A 27,322-nucleotide genomic window follows, 5' to 3' on the forward strand; every position below is an offset into this window, starting at 1 on the left:
TTTTTCCTTCCTCGGCTCTTTTTTTTATTCATTACAGAAAATAATGAGCATTTATCATCAGTTCACATGCAAAGACTGTGAAGATACACATCAGTCCTTGTCAGTTTGAATGTGTTAGTGATTAATAGTTTGTCTTTGGCAGACAGCCTATTTATTAGCACCTGCCTGTTTAACTCTTGGGGCTGTACAGTCACTGCCCCGTGAAGATTTCAGGGCAGCGAGGACACTGGATCATATTTACAATATGTAGATGAAGCGGTAGCAGTGCACGGGTTTGGCACAGGCGAAAGGCAACATGGTGACTCGCTGATAGCCACTGGAGCAGAAGTGATGAAGCCATTTCTAAGCTCAAATGGCACAAGTCAGATGGAAAGAAAACCAATTGGCCACATACGTATATTTTCCTGCACCACATGGGGTCTCCAGGCTTAGAGAACAGAGGGGGAACCATTTTAAAAAGTATTGTCATTCATTATTACCATTTTTTTTAAATAGATCAATCTGGTATGGATGAACATTAGTGCTCTGTTAAATCACTCACATATTGTCCTGAATTAAAAACATTTGTCTATCAGGAAATATGTGACCATAAAGATGCACTTTAGGCTTTAATGCACACTAACATAAAGCAACAAAATCGTTTTAACCTTGGATTTTAAATTGAAAGTACCAAAATCACAATTACATCAAGGCTACACAAATAAGTGATGAATGATGTATAGCGATTAGAAAGTATGTCAGCTTAGAAAGATGTCTGACAATCAGCATTTTTGTTCTTAAAAGCAACCAACGATGCAACAACCAAAGAGCTCAGATTCTAGATGCAGAATTGACACGTTTATCAGTCACAAAAAAACTACTAAATCATTTTAAGTGGCAGGGCACACAGTCTCAAAAATCATGACCAATGAAATTAGATTAAACAAACAAGCTATAACTTGTTGATAAGTGAGCTTTAGGGTTGCTGGTAGGCAGATTTTGTTACCTTTGGACAGAGCCAGGCTAGCTGTGTTCCTCTGTTTTCAGTCTTTATACTAAGCTAGGCTAATGGACCCCTGGCTCCATATTTAACATACAGACATGAGAGTGGTATTGATCTTGTCAAACTCTACACGAGAGAACAAAATATCAAACTACTCCTTTAATTTAAAATCATATTAATGTCCATGTTCTAAGAGCCATGAGTTCCTGTGCAGGATATATAAAGAATATGAGCCATCTTTTACACTGTGGTGCAAACACTGCTCCATCATGACTGTTCTTTTTTAGAGATTAATACCACAATAATTTGAGTGTTTTTTTCTGAACAATTTTGAAGATGTAGTTTTCACCTTCTTAATCCTTCAAACAAATGGAGACTTTTCTTGTCTTAATCTCATTGCAGTGTTCAGTGTATCTACAACAGCAATTTCAGCGACGATGTGGCTGTGTTTAACGTTTGTATATTGTTAAATATTAAAAATATTTTCCCTACAGTATGATCCATACTGCATCACCCTTCAGTCTGTAGGACACAGCAGCTGTTTGTGCCTGCACCACTGCCTGATCCCCACCATTGAAAGATGTCCGTTCTGTATTGAAGTGCTGGGTACGGTGTGGGCCTCAAGGTGGAGTCCACAGGCACTGGAGACCCCCTGCCAGGTCTAATGGGCAACGAGGGATCCTCGGACCCTTTCAGTCCCGCAAGAGCCCCTCAGCCCCCGCTCAATTACATGGCAGGCGTCTCTGTCTTTGCCTGGTCAATTACCAGCCAGCCCCTGCATTTACTGTCATGCACACACAGGTTGCAAGATAATCAGTGTCCAAAATTGCCCGGTTAGAATGAAGCGCTGGATGGAGAGGTATTAAGATTAGTCAGTCAAGCTGAAGGGGAGGTAGGAGGGATGGGGACAGTTATCAATCTCAATCTGGCTTCAGTGGTTGCAGGGGGAGGATCATGGTGACCTTTCAACTTTGTTTCTGGAAAGATATGATCCCGAGAAATCTTTACTGTGATAGCTGTCTTGCACAATGTGTATGATTTGTTTTAGGAATAGAAAATGGTGTCTGTATGTGAGATCCCCTTTGGGCTGGGTTTTATTTAAGCACAAACTTCTCTAATAAACAATCCTGGCTGTGCATGTATGTGCGCGCCTGGACACACATCCACTTACCCACTCATCTACCACGTCTCATATTCCATCCACCTTCCCCTCCCTCCTACCTGTCTACCCAGCCAGCCAGGTATGAAAACTAGCTGACACCTGACCAAGGGAATTAATCATCCTTGACCCTGGACCAATTACCCCTCATTACCCACTCTGTGTCCACCTCTCAGGGGAGAGCCGTATAACAATAGCACAACATGAAAGTTGGCGGCGTCGCAGGACCGAGCCCTAATGGACACTCCTGTGCGACCGTGTCTCCTCAGGAGTCCAGGTCGACTAACCTTCAAGTCCTTGTTACTCTCCAACAGCACACGTACAAAAGAGGCTATTGTTCAGGATCAGGGTCTATGACCTCTTGAGATGAAGTGCAGAGGGCCGCTGGCGGTGAGAGGGCAGCCATGCTGGAAATGGATAATTCAGGGTTTAAGAGAACAAAAAAGTGTAGAAACACTTGATTTTAAGAGGTTTGTTGCCACTTTCTAATAAGACACCCTTTCATAAATGGTTTATGTGTTGAAAGTAATAGCTTAATTTGGTAATAATGCAGTTAGAAATGTTGGTAATCAATGCACCTGGGTTTCTCACTTCCTCAGAAGACTTCAAGTCTGCAGCTCTAAATGTTAAGTCATTAATAAAGGGTTTACACTGATTCATCCAGACAGCAGCTGTAGATGTTAAGAAAGTTTTATCAGTACATGGATGGTGGTCTGGATTCTTCACAGGCCTTTTCTGGGAGTTCAGCCTATGCAATTTTTACAAATTGGCAACCCAAAATGTGTCTTTATTAATGCTAATAATAATTACTTACTGTTGGGTAAATACCTCTTAACTGTAATTTTCCCTCTGTGGCTTGCCAGTTCACTATCTGCTTTAAATCACTATTACAAACACACTTCTGTAGGAAGTATGGGTTTCATTTGTTTTTTGGTATCTTTGCATTTTAATAAGTTAGCTTCTTTGTGATTTAATTCATTTTCATTTAGCTTTCTTAGCACATGTAGTACAAACTAAAAAATCCCTAATGTTGAAATTGCCAGGTTTTCCTCAGCAACAGTGATATTCATTTGTTGGGACAAAAAGAAAGAATTACCTGAACAAAGCACATCAGAATATTTAGTCATTCAATCTGTGCTCTTCAACTACCTGTCTGTGTGGAAAAAGGCTCCCATGTCCACTGACCTCTCCTCTTTAAAAACAATGAGACAAGAACAATGACCATGGGTGGGTGGGGGGGGTGTAACCCGAGTCCAGTGTGCTGTATTTGGGCTCTATTGTAATGTCAGTCCCCTGTCTCCAGATTTCCACATTTGTATTCAGCTTGTGCATAGAAAATTAAAACATACTATTTCAACGTATTCTAAATCTCACTGAAGTATCTGATCACTGGATTTATTTTTTTCTGTTCATAGCTTCCTTGTTTTATTTTTTTACTTTTACCACCATCATATCATATTTTATTGGAGTGATATCTCAATAAACTGTTAATTGCTCCTTTTTTTTGAAGATTTCACTTAATGCTTCTTTACTTAGCATGTAAGGGGTTAATAGACTGGTCCCCTGTGGTTTGTGCAAAAAGCTAATGGGCCTGGCAAAGATAATGAGGTCACTCTCACTGCTAAGAAATTGTGAGCGATTTACAGGCCAGGATACCATGCCAATAGTGTTGGCTTACTATTAATAAATTATTTATATTTATACTTTTTATATCAATGGGTAGCCGTAGATGGAGTCGGATAAATGGTAATGATCGATATGATGATCAGATTATATTTTCTGAACTAAAATATAAAAGTGTGAAGGATGTGAGGCTGATTAAACAAACTTTTCTTAATGTGGTAGCTGATGAAATTAGGTTAATGACCTTAATTAAAGTTAATTAATACTGTGTCTCCGATCACTGTGTGGGTATTAATGCCATTGATGTAATTGAACAGATCTGATTTGTCCTAATAGCTGAAATGTCTTCATTCATACTCTTGAAACTTGATCTCCTGCTACAACATGACGAGACCATCTGTGAGGAACCATCCAAATAAAGCAGGATATGCTTTGCCTTCCAGGCTAGCTCCATGGATCCTGTGAGTGCAGTGTATTTCCTTGATGTCGAAGCCTATTTTCTGGTGTCAAAGGACACCCATACACTTATGTCCTTAAGATCTATAGACAGATGGGACCATTACGGTCAAAGCCCCTGGCTTTGTTGGGCCTGAGCCGGTGATGAAATATTGATGGAAAAATAGAAATATTTTGCCTGCTGCTCAATGTTGCCTAACTAAAAGGGTTAATGAGTGTGAGGACTTCCAGTCTCCTGTTACGACAAAATGTAGCTTAACCACCCACTAACATTGACTAGACCGGAGAATGCAGGCTCTATGGAGCTAACAAGAATCGATAACCTTTTTCAGTGCTGGATTAAGTTACCCGATTATAATTTCTCTAGTAGCTGAATTTGTGTTTATATTAAGTTGTAGGTTGCTAACTGTTATAATGTCCATCTTTCAATTATCGGAAGAATTTGACATTTTGGGAAATATGCTAATTTGCTTTCTTGCTGGGAGTTAGATGAGCAGTTTGATGCCACACTCATGTTTGTATGGTAAATATGAAGCAACTGCCAGTAGCCTGTTAGCTTATTTTAGCACAAAGCATATATATCTATGAGCGCAAATACTGGAAACAGGGAAACGGGTAGCCTGCTTGTTCCAAAGGTTACACAATCCTCCTACCTGCACCTATCAAGCTCTAGCTTCAAATTAAGCTTTATTTATTTCCACATCACCTCATAGCTTTTCTCATATCAAAGAACACTTACTGAACATGTAGCCTATGTTCACTTCTACACACTTTAGCAGACTTACCACATAGTAAAAACTCTAATGTAATGAAAATGCTTTTTATTATTTGGCCTAGTCAGCAGTAACTCTGTGAGCTTCAGTATACAGTGTATGGCTGGCTGTGATCCAGATCTATGTGGCTGGCTAAACACCAGTGTCAATCTGCTATTTGTCTACACAGACAGATCCTTTGGCAGCTGTTTAGACCTGTTGAGCCTGGCATTGAACTGCTTTTTTATGCATTGCATAAGATTTTAGGATGCAGGATGTATTTTCCAACTCTATTGAGTCCTGTGTCTGTATGGATCTTTGAAGCTGGAGTAAAAAAATAACGTGTTTTATTAAATCAAAGCTAAATGTGAATGTGAGCTTACTAACAAGCTCACAATGGCAATGCTAACATGATTATGATAAGCAGGTATGTTTCCCATGTTAGTTTAGCGTGTTAGCATGCTAACATTTGCTAAGTAACACTAAACACAAGTACAGCTGAGGCTGATGCGAATGTCATTAGCTTCGCTGGTATTTTGTTGGAAACCAAAGTATCGGACAAATTCAAATTTGGACCTGCTGGTGGCACTAGAAAAAATGCAGGGGATAAGCCTACCAACGTCAGTATTCATCCTCAGGGGATCATGAATCTCTATACAAAAAGTGACCAAAGTCAACAGACTGAAATTGCCATTTCTAGAGCCACTATGCTACTAGCATGGCTACAAACCACCTTCACTATTACACCCTCCTCCACTTTCCAGATCCTCTGGGGCAGCAGCAGTAATGCAGCATGCTGATCTCAAATCAATAGATGTATCTCCCTCATTTGAAAGGGACTTGGGTTCTGCCTCTCCCCTTCCCCTCCTCTCCCGGGGGTCTACTAGTGGGGTTTGTTTGCTGGCACACATGGTTTCATGTTCTTCGATCTGTTGGTCTGCGAGGTGATGAATGGATGAGGGGCCTATCAGGTTCAAGGTGGCTATCCTGGTAGCTTTGTCTGCCCCACTTTCTGTGAATCCCTTGGATGATCTAAATGTTTAATGGCGCTGGTTATTTGGTTGTTATGGCGTGTGTTATGATGGATGGTAATGCAGTGTAGGTTTTTTTCCGATGGTGCCTGAATTACACCACAGGGTATGCAGGCTGTTTGGGTTGGGTGTTTAACTGGTCTTCATGAGCCTAGCAAATATATTTTAAAAATATAGTTAATGCTTAAGGATTTTCTTTTTTTAATCAAATGTTTATTGCTTTTACTACATCCTTTAAACATACACACTGTTTAGGGGCAGCAGGACAATTTGGTATAACCACATCTTGTACATCAAACAGTGTGCCCCCAATTTCGCCAATGACCATTTCTGCCCTGGCAGCATTTCCTAGCCACCGTAAAAAAGATAGAGTGGAAATTATTTTTGTCATTCGCTCAAAAATCATAAGTTCATAAAGCCTGTCTTAGCGAAGAAAAAGGTAATTTTAAGACATTGTAATACAGTGCCTTTAATGTATCACTCTGACAGTGGTACCAATTTTAGTTTTTATGTCCTTTGAGTCACAACATAGCAACAAATAAAGCTGACCAAGATCTGTGGTCTTTTGTTTGCATGAAAAGAGGAAGGCTTGTTTTGCTTAATGGGACTCACTTGTGGATGTATTGCCACCTTAAAGCTGTTCCAGCCGTAGACTTTGGTTGAGCATTACATGCCGCTTTGCACCTCAGTGAGTATGAACGACACAGCAGTAGGTAAGGGTTTTATCTGAAAGTAGATTCAACACCAACAGAGTACATCAAAGATAGATTCCACTTTTATAATGCCTCAGACCCCCGTAAGCTGTGGGTTAAAAGTGCTGAAAAGAATCACAACACTGCTTTCCTTTGGATGAATAAAAAAAACACTCTGTCCATCTCTACAACTCTGTCTGTTGTTGTGCATACTTGGTGTTTGGATTTGAACAGCGCCTTTTGTCATCCGTAGGGAACTCTTTTTAGTGGCTTGTTGTGTGGTTGAAGCAGAAGAGTTACCTGCAAAACACTCTTTGTCAGCTCACCGTGCTGAGAGCTCACAAACAAGACCATTTACCTATTATTCCCTCTCAGTTGCAGATACACACAGCAAAGTGAATGTTTATCAAGAAAAATGGGCGACTGTGAAAGGAGGAAAATAGGACAGGTGACGAGAGAGGCTGGGAGAAAGAAGAAGGAGGAGGGGAGGTTATTGGAGCCATGGTGTCCCGGTGGAAAGAAATAGTGGAAAACATCCGTAATTTTCACCGCGGGATCCCATGTAATTGAGTGATTTTAAATACAGATACAGAGCTGAATCAAAGCAAAGTGGCTTGTGGAGGAGGAGGAGGCTGCAAAGTCAAATTGAAGAGAGGTAAAAAAAACAAGGAGGTAGAAGTGTATATTTCCTATTATTGGACAAAGCTGGTCTGTTTATCCTTTTCATCTGTCAATCTTCTCTCACGAGACAGGATGTTACATGTCAGAGTTTTTTGTTTGTTACTCTTTCACTCCCGATTATACTTTTCTTCCCATTCTCTTTATTTACTCTTTTAAAATGGATTTGATATGATTTATTTTACAGTAAATGCACTTTTTATTTATCCACTCTTTGTTTTGTTATTTCAGTCTGTGGTTACCTGATGCTGTTTATAGATCCATATAATTTACCTTTACACTTTTTTCACGTTTTTACATTTCATATATATATATATTTTTTTATTCCACTGACAGATCATTCCTGAATCAGTGCAAAAGTTCTGATCACACATTTAAATAAAGACAAACTTAACAAAAACATAATTCAACTGCAGCTGATCATTTGCCTTAAGTGATGTCACTTGAGTCAGCGTCAATTGGGGCTGAAGACTACAAGTCTGGAAATGAAACACATCTAAAGGTGTGGAGTAAGAAAGAAGTAAGCTAAACAGACCTCTGTCCCCTCTTTAAGGCTACATTATCCGCTACGGATAACGCACCTCAATCTCCATCCAAGCTGTCGGCGCTCAAGTTGCATTGTGGGTAATGTAGGCACCAGTTTTTGACAAGGAAAAAGAATATTTGGAATAAAAAAGACGATATTTCTTGTTCTGTTGCATCAATTTTGATTAGATTTTTTTTACTTTTAACTACACGGTTACTGTCCACCGTGAGTCCAACAATGTTATAAGTGGGCATAGAAGTCCTTTTTTAACAGACTACCAGAAAAATGTAAGAATAGATCACAGAATTAAACAGTAAAATACAAAATAGGCTACTTAGGATGATACAAAAAATAAAACCGAAACAGGTTAAAAACGTAGTTAAAATTTAGGAAAGGCTTAAAAGTGAGTTTTTGGAAATGATTTAAAAGATTCAGATTTGGCTTGTATTTTGTCCAATGTGTTTTTCAAATATATCAAGTATGAATATGTTAGAGCCACTACATTTGTATTCACTGCTTCCCTCTGCATGAACAATTTGTTCATGAATGAAAGCTGTGCAGGGATACATCAGAGGTCTCTGGATGAAACACTATCCGTTTCTTGTATCCTGCCTTTAGAAATGTACGCCCATAGCAGAACCGTGGCAATTATAAAGCAATTACAGTTTCATATGGCCCGTTCTTTTAAAATTGAGGAAGAGAAAGGAGGAGGTAAAAGCTCAGTAGTTAAAAGGAGTAAGTGTGCCAATGTTTCTTTTTTCTAAATGCTCGGTTGTCCAGCTAGTCATGTATTCCACTTGCCTGACCACAAAAACATCACATTTTCTTATACACTTCATTGAAATGAAAAGAAAAGTGGATCAATTACTCAGCACACATTGATGATTTCTTTAACTTTTTATCCTTGAGAGACCAAATGCTTTCCTAAAGAGATGCACTCTGTTGACGACAGTGAACCCTGGGAACAAGAGTGTATTCTCTGCAAGACAATGACAGGGAGGAAGCTGTGTTTGTGTGACACATGATCAGCCTGCTACGGTAACCACAGCTTCACACACATTGCGCACGCACACATACACACACACACACACACACACACACACACACACACACACACACACACACACACACACACACACACAGACTTGATCAACACTAACTCAGTTCCAGTTTGATTGCTGCTTGATTGGCAGGACGCCAGAGACCCACATCTGCTTTAACTGCCTTTACTTTCTTGCTGTTTGACCAGATGGGGCCTGAATTAATAACAACTATCTATGTGTTTTGTGTGTGTGTGTGTGTGTGTGTGCGTGCGTGTGTTCTTGCATCCATGCCCATGCATCGTTTGGCTGTATATGACGACCACCACCTGACTTACCCTTTGATACCAGAGCCCTAAAATCATTTCCCAGCCACCTTGAATACATTGGACAGCACATGGTAGCAATATGTTAGCAGGGCCAAGATCATACTTCAGTCATGCTAAATTAGAGGTCTTCATTTAGAGGTGCTGGTCTGGGAACAGCCTTCAGCTCCCATTTAATTTCCCTGCTTCTTTTTTGGAGGTGATAACATGCCCAGGGGCTGACAGGGAAGGGAAAATGATATCTGTACGAATGTCTGTAAGACGCAGCACGCTAATCTGTTTGTCTCAAGTTCGAGGTCAATCATCCCTGTTCAAGCAGCTGCATGAGCATGTTGCATATGTGTAACCATAGAGGGAGACGGTTATTTAGGTGTAAAGAAACAGCACATATGTTATCTGATTTATTATAAGCCTCAGGCTGGTGCATTTCCTCTTATTGCTTATGCTGTTTCATGTTTTTAAATTTTATTTTTGGACATTAGAGATCTGACATTTTGAACCCTTACTGTAATATCAGTAGGTAGTATGCACCACTGTACATCATTAAGAAAAGTATCCTAATACATTCATCCTGAAGAAAAGCTTTATCAGACACTCACAAACGCTTAAACTGTTTCTAACTCTGCTGGACCACACATTCATTTTAGTCCTTACTGGTCGGATTTTGCTCATTGAGGTTTGGATACAATTTATGGAGCAGGAACTGTTTTGCATAAACAGTTAGAAAATTTGCAGCAATTTTACTTTCTTCTGTCTGGCTGCTGGCATTTTCCAGATGTGCAACAATAGATGTTACCACATGTGCAGCAAGGAAGAAAATCAATATTCCTCAATGTTCATTTTGTTGCGTCAGATGGGATTTTTAGTTTTTATTCTAACAAGACAGCTTGCAATGTCAGGACTATAAATAGCAAAAGTCAGTTTAAAACATCTATGGGGCTCTGGAGAGGGGACTGTAAGATGTACTGTATGTCAGTGAGCTCTGTTTTTCTCAACATGGCACCCTCTCTGCCATAGAGTCCTTGAGCAAGGCCTGCTGCTGATTTGTTGTTTCAACAGTATTTCAATTACTATATTTCAATGCTGGAAATGAAGCAAATTTAGTATAGGCCTAATTATATCAGAATAAACTTAATTGGCCGAGTATATTTACACATACAAAAATACATGACTCCAGTTGTCAGTATTTCAAAATACCCACTTACACATCTGATGTGTTATGTGCATCTAACTAAAACGGCAAACATCCTGCAATGAATTCCCTTTCATTATATGGCAATGTTTGGCTTTTGTTCAAACTGTAGTGTAGTTGAATTATTGTATGTGCAGTATACTGTACCATATAAACATATATATATAATTTCGTATGTTATATGGTACAAAAATAAAAAAAAAAAAATATCCTCTTTAGTCATGGTTAATGTGTTTTCCTTGCCTACGTCTGTGGTTTTCGATCAACTCGCGAGATCATCTGGCTCGCGGAGCTTTGGCTTGGCACGTGTGCTGTTTTTTTTTTTTTTTTTTTTTTTTTTTTAAGTGTGGCTCTCAGCTGCCGAGGCGGATGATGATGATGGCGGAGCTGGTTCAGGGACAGGCCTCGGTGGCTCAGCCCGGAACGAAAGATGACTTCGCAGACACGATACGCCGGGTCAGACAGGTAAAATGCTCTTCAGCGAACACAAGTGTAGTGCTTTCGGACCACAAACAGCGTGTTTGCATGCGGAGCAGGGCGGTACTTTACTCGGGGTACTCCGGACCCCCTACTACAAACACTCCTCATGTACCCAGCAAGCTAGCAAGCTAACGTTAAGTAGCCGAGGCAGCATAGCTGAGAGGACAGATTAGAGTTTACACGAGACAGAAGACGCGTTAAGTAACCGTGTCAAAGCTGCCAAAACGACCACATAAACCATGTTTGACGCGAAACACGAAGGCCTCTTATAATGTCGAAGTTTGTGTAACTTTAGTAAGTTAAGTCGACACACTGCAACCTGTTGTCAAGCCACAGAAGTTGCAATTAGCTTAGCTTGCTAACTTACTATCACAAGTTTGATACCCTGCTGTTTGACCCGCAACGTGACTAAAGCTAACATTTAGTTTAGATATGAATCCTGAACAACGGAGCTGCCTGACACGCTGTCATAAAGTTAGCTTTACTATAACCGGCTGTTGCCCCAGTTAAAGACTCAACTGAGCGCTTAATCAGTGATCACATGTAGCTAGTACTACGTTTAGACTCTCCTATTTCCCTTTAACTTAGTAAGCTTGTTTATAAAAACGTATAGCGTTTTTATAATAATAAATGTGAGTAAGCTAGCTAGTAGAGCGTGTGTAAGCTAGCTAGCTAGCGTATGTGGTAATGTGTGTCCTAAAGGTGCTGACACACCAAGAAGATCGTCGGCCGGTAAACGTCCGTCGCCCTAGTTTTTGCGATGTGTCACTCACCGCCGGCCCTTCTCGGCTTTTTTTCCGGCTGATTCAACATGTTAAGTCGGTGAGAGGAATCAATTTGATTGGCTGTTCAGCTAAAGCGAATAGTGCACGAGAAGAAAAACGGAAGTGAGGAAGCAAGCAAACTGAAGTCAGAGAGGGCACACATGTATGATGTATTATAAGACACACACAGAAGGCTCTTGTCATTTTCCATCTTACCTGATCAATCCAATAAACATAGGGTTGTCAAAAGGTTCGAACTATTGGAATATCTATTTTTCGCACATTATGTCCATAATAGGGCAAAAGTACGAGATACCGATACATAACTACGTATGTAGGTATATTTAGTTCAACATAGACATGTCTTTTAATAGATCTACATACCTACACATTACAAAATAAAGATACGATTATGTCCTATACCATAACACTTAATTAAAAGACTGTAGTCCTCTCTGGCCCCCCACTACATAAGTAAAATTTAACAATGTTTCATTCGCACACTCTTCTCACATGGTAGGCAAGCACATTGCTATGGCCAGATGAGTGACAACTTTGTTCAGCTCATTTTCTGTAACCAGTGTATCATGGAGGCATGTTTGGTGGAATTAGCAAGCTAGCTACAGTGTTTCCCAAAGTTTGATAATTAACTTGTAGTGGTGAGTGGCGCAGGATGGGACGGCGCAGCGTGTGATGGCTGGGTTTAGTAATAGACTAGTCAAACAAAGGTTTATGAACTATTTTATTTACATATTAACCAAACCAGACTAGACGATGATACAGATGAAGTGTGGCCTATGATGTGCTTTGTCAATTAAATCTGGTTGGTTTGTCAAATAAATGTTATAATATTTCCGCTCTGGGTAACGTCAATCGGGTATTTGCTGAATCATATGTATTAACAACTTCACCTTAAAACCATACTATGATCCATACAGAAAGTTACATGTATTTATAAATCGCAACACTCACGGCATGTCTCCTCCTAACTCCTGTTAGTGTTTTAATCAGTGTTTTGGGGGTCCTAATAGCGTTAAACACGCTGTTTTGTACCATACATGTCTGTGTTGCAATCATTAAGATCTCATCTGAACAGATTTCGTCAGCAAACTTAATAAAATGACGGGTTTTATTCGGGCTCAAGTGCATATATACGGTTAATAGGTACGGGCACGGAGAGAACGGGAACTGAAGGCTCGGTTAGCAACGATTATCTCTGGTTAGCGGTTAGCTCCAGTTAACTCCATTATTACGATCAGAGCAGACTGCTGCAGAGAGGGTGAACAATCAGACTGATAAATGACGTTCAGGGAGCTTTCACAGCAGTGTGGCTGAAGCGTTTCTACGGTTTATCAGTACAGTTAGCCAAATGCCAAAACACCACTAGCAGCATATGCTTCTACTACTGACGTTAACGTTAGCCTCTGAGTCTGAAGTGAACCGCTGGCGCTGTGTCATGCACGTAACGTGCCACTTCATGAGGGGGAGGGGCTGGAGGCCGCTGGTCTGTGTGCTAACAAATTACATTGTTGATTGGGGAGAAAAAATTATTTTGGATTTTATCTACAGATTTTTATCTACTCTATTAGGGCTGGGACGATATGCTTTTGTCTCAATTTGATTCTGTCACGATACATGGGTGCCGATTTGTTTTGCGATTTTCATTCATTGCGATTCTAGAAGTATTGCGATTCAATAGTATTGAGTATTGCGAGATCTCGTCTCACCGCTGTGAAAGCTCCCCGAACGTCTCGTCCCGCGAGATTTAAACGTTAACGATATTTCTCGTCAAGGTTAAAAGTTGTCTCACGATATCAGTACACAAGTGCAGAATTACGTCGGTACTACCGAGGACCAATGCATAAATCAATCGGTTCCAAATATCGGTACGTCGGAGTGCCTCTGTCCTCTCTGCATACTTCAGAGAGCGGGGCTCAGCTCCGACACACACACACACACACACACACACACACACACACACACACACACACACAGTGCAGTGTAAGAAATGAATCTATTTGATTTAATAGGTTGTAGGGACGGGTTTGGGAGGAGAGGGACACCACAGTTATTAGGTCTGAAGAAGTTAGTTAGACAGGAGAGAAGCCATTTAAGTTTGTGGCAAAACCTTTCACAATGCTAATTTTTCATTCGATTGAATAAAATACAATTTTTCCAGTCATATTTCATCATTTAAGTTTTCTTTAAAATAGTGTTAAAATCTCGTCTCGTTCTCGTGAACCCAATCTTGTCTCGTCTCGTGAGTCGACTGTCTCGTCACACCCCTATAACGTGGATTTTCTGCCTTTTCTGCTTTCGCTCTGTTTTGCTGGAAACTGATATGATGTAGTTGCTGTCGGCGGTACTGTATAAACAGAAAATATTTAGGTCAAACATTGGTTTAAAAAAGAAAAAAGAAAACCTATCAACCTACCTGGTCGGGCCGCCCCAAGTAGAACCTATGTGAAACGCTGTAGCTAACTAGCCTTCCATCCGCAGCGGTCTGTTGGTACCTCCACTTCCCCACCGCAGGGAGATTTCTATGTTGAGAGAACAAATGACAGCCCAGGAGAACAACAATCTGGCTATCTCCAGGGTTTTTCCTGACTCAGCAAGAGCCTTTGGGGGGGGTGACTACGCAAGACAGCAAGCATGAGTCTGTGTTGACTTATTTGACATTTTTGACAATTTGCTTGGGTAAATGAAACTCCAGTTAACAAAACTGCTTAAAAAATAATATTTAAATACTACTGGTGAAATCATCGGAAGTCCCGCACAGCGTCGACGTTGGACGGTAAAACTGAGAATAAGCGCTTCTATTTAAGTTTATGTTCTGCTTGTTCAACGGTTGTTTAGTAAACTGCTATTAAGGATTTGAATTTTTTCTCAATTCGTATCATTTTGGCACTAGTGATTCTCATTTGAGACTGGATAAAACCTCTTTGGGGGGTGCCAAAAATTCTGCAATGCTGATCTCCGGTGTTTGCCGTCGTCCTGACGGAGAGTGAAGCAGAGGGGCTGCTGGCTGATTCAGGAGAGCAAATGCTGTTTTGTTATATGTATCATAGGAATGATTTATTTATCCGGTTTACCTTTTTTTAATGACAAATACATTACTGCTGACTGCTGCCATGGAGAGGTATTTCCCCTCACGCAGGCGTAGAACGTAAATGCTAGTTGGCCATCAATTGTAATCTTTGCGGTGTGTTCAAGTGAAACTTTTTTTGCCAAAACGCAGGCGTCGTGAGGGGGGATGCCACAGTTGGCCTTCGTCGCCACTAGTTCTTTGCTGTCTGCTTGGTGTGCCTGCACCATAACAGGCAGCGTTGGAGTAAAGCCATGTAATGTAACGTCATGTGTTCAAATAAGCCCCCCCTCCACTCCTCCTCTTGAGCACACTTGGATTTTTCCATTGCTGCCTGGAAAATAAACAGAAAAAATATAATTTAAAATACAATCTGCAGTTCTCTGCCCCTCCTGTTTACCTGATATTGCTTAGTTTCAGGTGGTGGCTGTAGTAGAGATGGTCACTCTAGTTTGGCTACCATTGTCAAAGGTAGAGCTGTAATAAAAGATTAGTATACCACTGACTGCTGTTAATAGTGTGTAAAATGGACTTTAGTCATACAGCTACCAGTTGAGCTTTCACCGATGTAGATTATAACCTAGTTATGAACAAATAGTGTGTCCCTGCATGTTTCAAGCCATAATTCATACAATAATCAAATGTGCACAAATATCTTTTATAACAGATATAACAGTTTATGCTCATTAATGCTCATCATTAATTATGCTCATTGATAATGCTCATTATCAGTAAATTTGGAAATATAGCTACCCTTTGAGACAAATTTTAAATACACCTAGATACAAACATGACATATACATGTCACTGTCCATCAGTGTCTGTCATGATGCTTTTAAATAGTGATATCGTGATATGAGACTAGATATCGTCTTAGATTTCGGATATCATAATATGGCATAAGTGTTGTATTTTCCTGGTTTTAAAGGCTGCATTACAGTAAAGTTGTCATTGTCAGTGCCTGCGTGCGTAACAAGCATAGTGTGCGCACGCTGTGTATAAGCCTAGGCGCATTTTACTAATTTGCTGTTAAAATAATAATGAAATGCTGCGCTATTGACTTTAGACCAGGTTTTTGTTGGTCAATGGCGCGATCACTTCCCGCTGCCTCAAGATGGCAATACGCCAATAATTCATCTGAACACACCTCCCTATAAGACCAGCACGCCCATGGGTGCAAAGATGGGCACAGGTGCATTTGCTATTTAAACGACATGGGCACTGAACGGGAAATTGACAACTGCGTCGGTCTTAAACTAGCAAAGACACTTGCGTCGTGCTTTGCACTGCGCCGGGTGCATGATAGGGCCCTATATCCACATTACTGATTATCTATTAAAAATCTCATTGTGTAAATATTTAGTGAAAGCACCAATAGTCAACACTACAATATCGTTGCGGTATCGAGGTATTTGGTCAAAAATATTGTGATATTTGATTTTCTCCATATCGCCCAGCCCTACTTTTAAAGCCCTCCAGAAACCCTCCTTCCTCCACTTTGTCACATGTATGCTGACACTGTGTTCACAAGGTCTCAGATCATAACAAAAAGCTGCCACCAGAGGAGGAACGTTTAACGTTGGCCTCTCAGCAGTAGCGACTAGGTTAAGATTTAATTGTGGGCATCTACTTCACTCTTGCATCCTTAATTGCAGAAGGCCATATATGATATTTGTCAAAAATAAACATCTAAATGATTCACATATTGGCCCTTATTAAAAGCTAGTAGAGCTGCACCGATTGACCGGCTGGTGACCGGAATTGGCCGGAATTTACGTGGTCAGTCTGACATATGCCGATTTTATGCCGGTCAAATGCTGTAAATAAATAACATTGTAAAGGCTACCATACATAATGCATATGAATTATATATAGGCTAGCAAATAACAATAAACCCACTATAAATTACATTATCTTAATGCAGTGTAACTAATGTAGCATGTAAATAATGCACATAAAATACAAACCTGAGCAAGGGCATTCAACAATCGCCATTATATCGAATCAACAGCCACATGCAACCTGGCGATCTCCACTGGCTAGTTATCTTCCGGACAGCCACAGTCTCTTTTTCCTTTCTCTCTCTTTTCCGCTCGCGGTGTGAAGCGCGTGTCCGCGCTATTCTCCGACATGCACTTTAACAATCACTGCCATTACCTGTTTTCCCTGTTTTCACACAGAAGTTTAGTTTGCTAAATATATCACTTTTTTTTTAGTTGGATATTGGATGTGAAAAGAAGGAAATGGTTCTTCCATAACATTGCACTTTAGATGTGTGTGAATTTCCCACACCAGGAGTAATTTATGTAGTTCTATTTTATAGCGATTGATTATCTGTTCAGAAAATGTTTTTATGTAAAATGTTCTATTAAAGAAAAGATAGAAAATAAATATTTGTGTGCTGTAAAGTGGTTAGAAAAAATGAAACCTGAATCGGCTAAAATCGGTATCGGCAGGTCAAACTCAATGAAAAATCAGAATCGGCCTAGAAAATTGTAATAGGTGCATCTCTAAAAGCTAGGCCTATGTATTTCTGCCACATTGTTTGTGGCTGATGTTACATTGTGGATTTTAACATGCAAGTGCAAATGTGCTTTATAGAAAAGGGAAGTCATCTTGTTTTGCGTGTTATCATGACATCGCCGTGGCAAAAGTCTGAGAGATGGGAAGTGGAGGCCTTGTTTGGATGTTTCTTTATGCTGATGTGTGGGTTCCCACAGATGCAGTTATAGCAGTCACCGGATTCTCCTTACTCTCCCTACATCCAGTGAGAGCGACTGACATTTAAATCTTTAAGATGCATGAGCTGAAATTGCTTTGTTCCAATCTCATGTTAACTACTGTTTTTTTTTTTTTTTTTTTTAATTGAACAATTATCAGAGCAGGGACAAACAAAGCACACAATTGTGCAAAGGTCCTTTAACTCACTAGCTATAATCACAAAATGTTGACCCCTGCAGTAGGCCTTCGATTTTGTAATAATTGCATTCTGTCTCCTGCTTGCAGCTTCTGGTCTGTATTCTTTTTTTTTTTTCTTCAAATTGTCTCAGTGTCACTAAATGTACCTATCTTGGTCCTAAACATAATGATTACCTTAACCCTCTGTAAACTAATAAACACACTCCAGTTCTTGTAAAATGTAAAGACCACATTGAGTGCAAAAGTGTCATGAATAGTGTAGATCACTAACGAAACAGTTGTTCCACAGTGCCCAATGTACAAGATGTTCTTGGACCCTAAATATAAACTACTTGGCTCCCATGTGACCACATGTCACATGATTTCAGTTGTCTTATTTTTAGACAAATCTGTATCAAATCGTATATATCATGTTTGTTTTTTTTGCAACAATTTTTAAAATGGATTATTTTGACTTGGAAATCAATATATTTTTTTTTAATTTATGTTTACCGCGGATTCACCTAAATATTTTCTGTTTATACGGTACCGTCGATGGCGACTACATTAGGACCGCAACTAACGATTATTTTCGTAGTCGATTAATCTGTTGATTATTTGATTAGTTGTTTGGTCTATAAACCAATGAAAAATGTTTCCCAAAAGCCCAAGATGACGTCCTCAAATGACACTAGAACATATTCACATTTAAGAAGCTGGAATCAAAGAATTTTTACTTTTGTCTTAAAAAATTGCTCAAACCGACTAATAGGGCTGACCGATTAATCGCATTTGCAATAATATCGCAATATGTTAAAATGCGATTTCCTAATTGCAAATGCTGCGATTTGGTCACGTGACTCACGAGAGAAAAGCAGTCTGCACTCCGCAGAGAAAGCACCAACTTGCACGCTAACGCTACACCGTACCTTGAGCAGATTTCTGTCATTCAAACAACTGAGTTGTAGTTTAAAACTTTTACAGCTATTTTATTAAAATGAAGTTTTTTATTCGGTCTCGAGTCCATACATGCAGTTAATGGATACAGGCACGCAGAACTGAAGGCTCTGTTAGCAACGATTAGCTCTGATTAGCGGTTAGTTCCAGTTAGCTAGCTCCGTTATAAATATATGGAGTGGAGGAGACTGCCGCGGAGAGGGGTAACAACCAGACTCTGATAAATGACGTTCAGGGAGCTTTCACAGCAGCATAGCTGCATTGTTTCTACGGTTTTATTAGTACAGTTAATCCCAAGGCAAGACCACCAGCAGCATGCTAGGCTACTACTAACGTAACGATAGCCTCTCTGAGCAAGTGCAACGGCACGCAACTTAATGAGGGGGAGGGGCTGGAGGCAGCTCCTCTGTGTGCGCTTATAAAAAATATACACCGTTGTATATATGTATATACTATATTTTTACTTAACTCTCTAGTCTAGTTCAAAGACAGTGTTTAAAATGTGCAATCCACATGTTTACATATGTTTATAACAGTAAATAATAATTAAATAATCTAAATACTACTAAGTGTGGTAAAGCCACATATTTGGTTTTTATATATTTTGCAATCTGCACTTTAGTTTGTGTGATTTGTTTCTGACTTCCATATGAATGTTTACACCAGGCTTGGTCAGTGCTCAATATACTACTGTGACTGAAGTAGTTAAATAAAAGATATCATTCATATAAATTCATGCATCACCTAATTTCATCATCACATACAGGCCTGGCCTCCAGGAAAGAACAGTTTGTTTAATCTATCTAATCGTGTGTTGTTCATACTATACAATGATTTATTGCTTGTCTTTGTTGAATAATATTACATGTCATTTAGCTGACGCTTTTATCCAAAGCAACTTCCAATTGCTACATATGTCAGATGTGTATGTCTGGAGCAACTAGGGGTTAAGGGTTAAGTGTTGATGTATCGCAGTGGGAATCGAACCCGGGTCTCCCACACCAAAGCCATGTGTCATATCCACTGTGCCATCACCACAGAAGACAAAGAGCTTAAAAAAAAAAAAAAATTGCATATTAAATCGCAATCGCAATATTGGTGAAAAAAATCGCAATTAGATTATTTTCCAAAATCGTTCAGCCCTACCGACTAATCAATTATCAAAATAGTTGGCAATTAATTTAAGAGTTGACAACCAATTGATTATTTGCAGCTCTAGACCATTTTTAGCAAAACTGAGTGAAAGCAGAAAATGCATGTTATGTACTTCTTTACAAATGAAATAAATGTCAGACTAACTGACATGTGATGTGCATTCTTTTTAGGAAACGGTTAGTTTTTAGAAATGTCATGATATAGTGTCTCTAGAAGTGTATTATTCAGCTTTTGTTTTTGTTAAAGAAGGTAAAGAAAATCGGTTATCACCCTACTGCTCTCTGTGATCCTCTTTACTTTGTTTTTAATACCAAATATTTTAGGTGTTCATATTTACATTTCTCTGAAACAGAAAAATGTATACAGCATGTTGTCCGACCAAGGAAAAAGTGAAACATAGCATTTTCATCCTGGCTCATTATTACTTCATGTTCGCCAGCAATCTCAAGATGTTGCGCTATGGTGCTGATAAAATCATTATTTTACAAGCACAATGCTGTCTAACAAAATCAACATAAGTACAGGTTAATGATCAAAGCTGAGCTGTGTATGGCCATGTTGACATTTAAAATGATTGATCACAGTGAAAGTTAGAAGCGACCAAAAGTTCTCAACTTTAATGCCACATAGCCCCCTGCCTGTGGGCAAACTTGTTTTAATCTTTTTGCAAAAGCTCAGTTACTAAAACACAAAGCTGGCATTTTAAGATGTATCTACTGTTGAGATTGTTTTGGCTTAGTGAGGATGGAGGGCTGACACAGAGAAAAGGAGGCTTTTTTAAATGGAGCACGTTTAATATGGATGAAGTGGCTTCCAGCAGTCGGTGGTCTTTCAAACTGAGTTGCCATCCGTACAGATACATGTGTTTAAATCTTAAGGCCGTTACACACCAGGGGCTTGGCGAATATGCGACACGAAAATGCGAAATAATCGCCTGTGAGTATTTCGCATTAAAACTATTCACGCCGGCAGCGATGCGAATTTGCAACTTTTCAATAAAAGTTTTGGATATTTGCGCCAGCTCATCTACCATGTCGGTGGGACAGTTTGAGTTCTGTCTGGGGACGCTGCTGAAGAGAGAGAGAGAAATAGTGACGGGAGATGGGGTGTGAGCGAACAAGAGATCGGAGCGGAGGACAGTTAACATGTAGCGGTGAATATATCAAGTGGTCTTACAGCAGCTAGAGTATGCAGTTTGAGCACAAATAAATGCTGCAGCTCCTCAAAACCACCAGAGGTCTTGTTTGCAGAATGGACTGATGGTGGATTAGCTCCCTAGACTCCAGCCCTGTCTCCCCCCGAAGCAGTAAAAGCTAACACTAAGCTACTGTAAGCTATTTATCAGTCCCTCCAGGATTTCGCGGCCTTTTTTTGACGTTGTTGCGGCCCAAAATGCCTGATTTTGCGGCAGCTTATGTAAAAAATTGCAATAAAAGTTGTGATGTCTTTTGTATTTTTGTTGCAATGAAGCTGCGAGAGACTGTGAACATTTTTTTTTTTGTATACTTCTTTAAAAATTATTTAAAATTTTTTCGGGGAGACTAAAACTACTCTGGGCTGAGTTTTCCTAGTAACCTTAACAAAAAGGCTCAGGATGCTGCAAATGTTGGTATATTATGAAAATGGCTGGTGGATTTAAGACAAAAAATTTATTGAATCAAATTTTGTGTGTGTGTGTGTGTGCGCCTCCCTGCCTACTGCAGCAGCTTTTAGCGACTTTAGAGTTAAAAAAAATCGTTACAGCATACATTGGTGTTAAAATGTATACAGGTTGGCAGGACGGTCTGAAATGTTTTGCACGGTCTTTCGCTGTATGTTTTGTTGGTAAATGTGAGATGTTGGAGTCACACACGTCTCGTCTTCATATCAGAAACAAGGAAATGACATTTGGTGTCATGTCTACCCGTTCTCACTCCCGCTTGGTCATTGGCTCTCAGAGTTACATGCTGACTCAAAGTCTGGCACGTGGGACTACTGTGATTGGTTGAAGTCGCAGGAAACTCAGGTTATTGGTCAAATTTGCGGTAAAGTTGCGGTGATTGGTCAAAATTGCGTGTCGCACCGAATTCACGGTGATAGGTTGAATTCGCGTTTATTGTTGCGATCGCGTCATTGAAATCCTGGAGGGACTGATTTATTGAGTTTCCTTTTTGCGAAATACTCTGTGAATTTAATTCCCTCTGGTAATCATATGTCTAGGGTTTTTATTGTGAAAAGTAAAAACGGAAAGAGTCTGTTAAACGCTGCCTTAACAAGGTTGAAAGGAGTAGTGAAGTTTTCCGTCTGTACAGTCTGTGGTTGGGACAGCAGCCTCCGTGTTTTATTATGATCCTCATAAGTAAACAAAACAACGTGATTTGGTTGATGTCTTCATTCGCGTCGCGAAAGCTCAGAAAAATGTACCTTGTTTGGGAAAAAAGGACGTCTCTTTATCGCCGCGTGATATTGTTCTGTGTGAAAGTACTCGTTTAAAAAAAAATATAATGCCGTGCAAATTAATTGCACGAAAAAATGCCCCCGGTGTGCAAAGGCCTTTAGTGTTCAGAATAAACTTAGTGTATGCTGATGGATTTTTCATTTAAAAAAAAAAAAACAGCAACCCCACACCTGCTTCCTTTTCTACCTCCTTATTTCCATTTCACCCCTCTCACTTCCACTGGTGGGCTCCGAAGTAGATAATCATCCCTGAAGCTGATGGAAGACTCTTAATTGCCATCACTATATTTTCATATTGTGAAAGAAATTCCAGTCAGGCACAGATGTCAATTTTGTGTAATTTTCTGAAATGCTATACTTTTGTATGGAAGCAGAGGTGGCAGATTATCGGGTGGTGGAAAATGCTGTTGGCGCTCTCGTGCAGCGTAACTGAAGATTTAAATGTCCATCACTGCAGAACACGAGTATCTACTTTTAGGTTGGCAAGTTGATGGGTTTTGAAAGTAGACATAGATGGGTTTTTAGCTAAGCTGTAATGTGAATGAGTGCACTCTTCTTGAATTCATATGTGAGGATTGGACGCTTTCCATCACTATAGGAGAAACAATGTGTGTCTGCGGTGGCCACACATGTACAGGCCAGTGTTCCCTGGCCTAATCGCATAAATGTGTGATTTGGCCATCCCTTATTTTTTTTCTCTTGTTTACCTTTGCACATCTACATACCCTCCTACTGCTTCTTAAAACAGAATCGACAGCCTACACTAGTAATGGCCGATAGAAACGATATGCAGTATAAACGATGCAAAATTGGCCTATGATAGAGATTTTAATTATATTGCACTATTGCGATAATGCATGTTGATGACGCAATCGACCCGTGAAATTTGGAGCCACAAACTGCAACAGGGCCCGGCTGTTACGCATCATCGTCATCTTAAGTAAACATGGCTGAAAGTGAAACTGAGGAGCTGGTGAAAAAGACCGGTGCACTTGTTGGACTTGGTTCGGATTTAAGCCGATATAACGGACCTGTGGTCGAGCTGTACCATGGAGCCTTTCATCAGCCTGACAATTCACTATGTAATGGACGATTGGAATCGTGTGTGTGTGTGTGTGTGTGTTTCACTTTTTACTGTCTATGGCACTACTATAAAGAAACTTTTATACTTGAAATGTTTTCTTTAGTTGATGTATAAGTGCCTTTATACTGGAAGTATCTTCTTTATTAAAAAAAATATTGTGCTTTCATTTTGCACTTATGTTTTCATTTAAAGTATCTGTGCACTACACTTGGAAGAATTTTCTTTATTTAAAATAGCCATGCCTAATACTGGAAGTATTTCACAGTATCTGTTCCTTTATTAACAAGACACCAGTTTTCATTTCATTAATAGAACAAAATGTTTAAAACCAAAATGAGTTACATTAGGCTGCAGGTAAGAAACGTGGTTTGAAATATGTTTTTATTTAAAGTATCTGTGCATCTTTGCCTAATACTGAAAGTATTTTCAGTACAGTGTCTGTTCCTTAACTAAGAAGACACCAGTTTTTCCTGTTCTTTGCATCTTGGGTGGCATTTAAGAACCAAGGACTTGAGCTAAGTTGTATAATTAGTTTTGCACAATAAATGTTCTCAAAACTACATACTACTTTTCTTTCTCTTTTTAAAAAAATAAAAATACATTTAGCAGTTTGGCTTTCCTTTCCGTCTATGTAACCTGTTCTGAAATGGTTTTATTATAATTTATATATCGTTATCGCAAGTGGCTGCAATGTATATGGATTTTAGGCCATATCGCCCATCCCTAGCCTACACTTGATTTAAGAGCTGGGAAGGTATTTTTGTGTCATTGTTTTAGGTAGTAGTCATACCTGTCGTAACTTTCTGGCAACTCGTCTACTGGCAAATCCAGTCCTGTTGAGGAATTGATGTGTGATCTGTGTCATTTGTCAGTGAAAGCATAACAAAATGAGTTTAGTCAGTGAGAGCTGGCACATGACGGATGTTTCAAGGAAAGCACCAGCGTCAGTAGTCTCAACAAGGACTGTAGCAGACTGCTTCAAGCTGCTGTAGTAATGTACAAAGTGCAGTTTTCAGCTGCTGACAAATAAATAGCACTCTGCAACAGATGACTGTCAAGGCCCAACTTCACAGCAAACTTGATGCTTTTAGCAAGAAGAAAAGCACAAATTTGTCCTTTTTCATGAAGGGTTGTCTTGGAAAAGAAATGTATGTTCAAAGAGATAAGAGAATTTCATCGCATATCCACTTTTCACCCTTATTCCATCTGTCTTACGGTTATGTGTCTCCAGATGGCAGCCAAGATGGGAGGAGACCAGATGCCCAACATGAACAGTTCCCCTCCAGTCATAGACCCCTCTCTCTACGGTTTTGGAGGCCAAAAACGTTCACTAGACAATGGAGGTAAGCTTTCAGTATACACGCATACAAGATTCAAGATGTTTATTGTCACTCCGGTTATACAAGTACAATCGTGTCAAATACTTTTGCTGGGAGGCTCCATTAAAGAAGACTCATGGGTGAATGTCTGCAGAATATTCTGGTATATTTAAATACTCAAACCACGCTCTGCTGCTTTAGCTTTTATCCTGCATAACATGTATGTGGGCACCTTTGTGAAAACACCATCCTGCTACATAAAAGCTCTCAATGTTTAATCCCTCACTGTAGAAAAGTGGCCGTCTTCCGACTGTTCAAACTGTGTGCGTTTTCTTTTTTTTATAGGTTTTGCTCCAACCACCCTCGTTTTACTTCGTTATCCAATCTGACATGTTGCCATTTCTGTTTGGGAAAGGTTGTTATTTTGCCCTAACCAGTCAGTAGCAAGTGACATGTCTACCAGTATAATTTTTAGTTTTCAGACACAAAAACTACAGCAGTGGTTGTTTGGAGCAATTACCTTTTTTAAAATGTTTCATGTAGATTAAAGAAATATGCCAAGTTTAAGTTTTTATTTCTGTACCTTAACATTCAACCTGTACAGCTGCGATCTCAGCCATGCTTGGTCACACTTGGTCAATCTCAGCCTCACTTGGTCATAATCGCAGCTATTTTTCTGGCTTTGGCAGATGAAGATGACTACCCTTTCTTAATCTTGCCTACAAAGTTCTGATTGGTGGTGGAAACAGCACGCTGAGCACAAAACCACACCTATTTCATTCGGAACAGAAATCTGACATGCAGCCATTGAAACGGAGGTCTTGAACCAAGCTACTATAAAGTTGTGAAAATATCTTGCACATGTAACCATACTAGGATCAACCATACTATATATGATATAATTGGGTTATTAATCTTAAGTATTTTCAAGTGGTTCATACAAATATTACACACAGGCCTAACCTAAATTGAGGCCCCCGCTGGCACATTGTGTGGCCGAGTACAATGAGGGAAAAAGCTTAATAGAAACTTGGAGGCATTAAGAGGTATCTACTGAGTAACATTTGTATTTGATACATTATTTTATGAAGAAGGAAATTCCTTTTGGCGACCACTTGACAGACCATACATTGTTTTTTGCACGTGTCGTGTTAATTTATTCATGTAAGCCCAAACAGTAAAATTATATTACTAGACAATAACGGACATTTAGACTGAAAACGACTCTGGAAGGATTATCAGATGCCAAAACACTGCACAGTAGTTTATCATTGTTTTTACAGTAGTCATAGCTGGCAAAATGGTCTGAACGTGGGAACGTGAGCCAGGCTCAACTTTTAATGGCCAATGGTCTGAACGTGGCTCATCTCATAATTTATTGACCTTTTCATACATTCTCACAAAAGGGATTTTGTGCAGAGTAAAGTCAATAAAATTAGTAAAATGTGCATAAACTTTAACAACATAACAATAATAACAATTACAAATATTTGGCTTATGAAAACATTTCTTCACTGAGGACTGTCACCGTGTTGCTGGTAAACAACTTTTTGTTCTGAGAAAACTTTCCTACTTGCACTCATAAACTTTACCTATGAACCAAACTAAATAACAAATCAGTTTGAGGATTGTACAAGAGTGGAAAAGTATGCCAAACAGCTAGTCTTCCCCATATAATAAACGTGGTTGTCCCAGTCCCTTTAAATAATAATGCAGTTTGACTTAAAAGTAGTATGTGGATTATCTTTTGTAAAAGTTTTTTTAAATTCAGTGTTAACTCACCAAAGAAATGTGCTGAGTGCATTTATTTGCTCATAAAATATTTGCAAAGCTGTGTTCTTTTTTTTTTCTAAATTTGCAAAGTTTAGATTCATGTTTACTTGCTATCAGTCCTCTTTCCTGCCTTTGCGGGTGCATTGCTGTTTGTTTGTGCATTAGCCCTATCTGTAGATCAGGAATATCTGGATCTGGAAGTATGAAACCATTGGCAAAAATGTGTCGCCCACTTGCTTGTCTTTATGCATGTGCATCCTCATGTGCCTACCTGAGATAAAAAATAAACGCATTAAAATATTGATCAATAGTGTTACTAGTGGTCAGCAACTCCACAAGGCACCTTTTTAAGCTTAACTTTACCTTTAGTGATGGATAATAAACCACAACAAATGCAATCTGAATTGAGAGCCATGGTTTTGTGTTTTCATGTTTGTATGGAGTAATAAGTAAAAGTATCTGATACTGCAGTGTAGTGAAAAAAGTGTCACACATAAAGATTTGATCCATTTCATATCCATAAAGTGGAAACACTAGTCATTTATCCCGTCCTCCTCTTATCTTGTCACAGTTGTTTGTATGATAGTTCAGCCCGGAATGCATGGATAGATAAATGATATGCCATTCTGGTTTAGGTTTGTTGATGCACTGTTGTTTGCAACAATTTGTCCTCAGTTTTTCTCTTTTCAAGGTTGTCCCGGAATATAGGGAAAATAACAGAATTTTGTAGTGCTGCAGTTAGCTCTCAGCATTTAGTTATCAAATGTACAAGTATACAAATAGACTCAAGGCATTCCCATTTTTATTTTAGGGTCTTGTCCCTGTATGAATTTTGTACACCTCCTGTTTTATATTCATAGCTGTTCCATTCTTAAGCATTAACCCTGGTGCATTTCCAGAAGAAGTGACATCAG

The 27,322-nt window shown here is 39.4% G+C and overlaps 1 protein-coding gene across 5 annotated transcripts in view; it reads left to right on the forward strand.

Moving 5' to 3' along the window:
• Window positions 1–10,793: 10,793 nt before the first annotated feature.
• fubp3 (far upstream element (FUSE) binding protein 3) overlaps window positions 10,794–27,322 on the forward strand; it is a 28,845-nt gene continuing 12,316 nt past the window's right edge. For 4 of the 5 annotated variants that reach the window (XM_031277903.2, XM_031277907.2, XM_031277904.2 and 1 more), the window contains exons 1-2: window positions 10,794–10,922; window positions 24,548–24,659. In XM_031277903.2, coding sequence (XP_031133763.1) covers window positions 10,827–10,922; window positions 24,548–24,659 — 208 coding nt within the window. In that variant the 5' untranslated portion in view covers window positions 10,794–10,826. The remainder of the gene's footprint in view (window positions 10,923–24,547; window positions 24,660–27,322) is intronic. The other variant, XM_031277906.2, reaches the window with a different exon arrangement.

The sequence above is a fragment of the Sander lucioperca genome, chromosome 1 (genome assembly GCF_008315115.2).
Source record: "Sander lucioperca isolate FBNREF2018 chromosome 1, SLUC_FBN_1.2, whole genome shotgun sequence".
In the NCBI taxonomy this organism is placed as follows: domain Eukaryota; kingdom Metazoa; phylum Chordata; class Actinopteri; order Perciformes; family Percidae; genus Sander; species Sander lucioperca.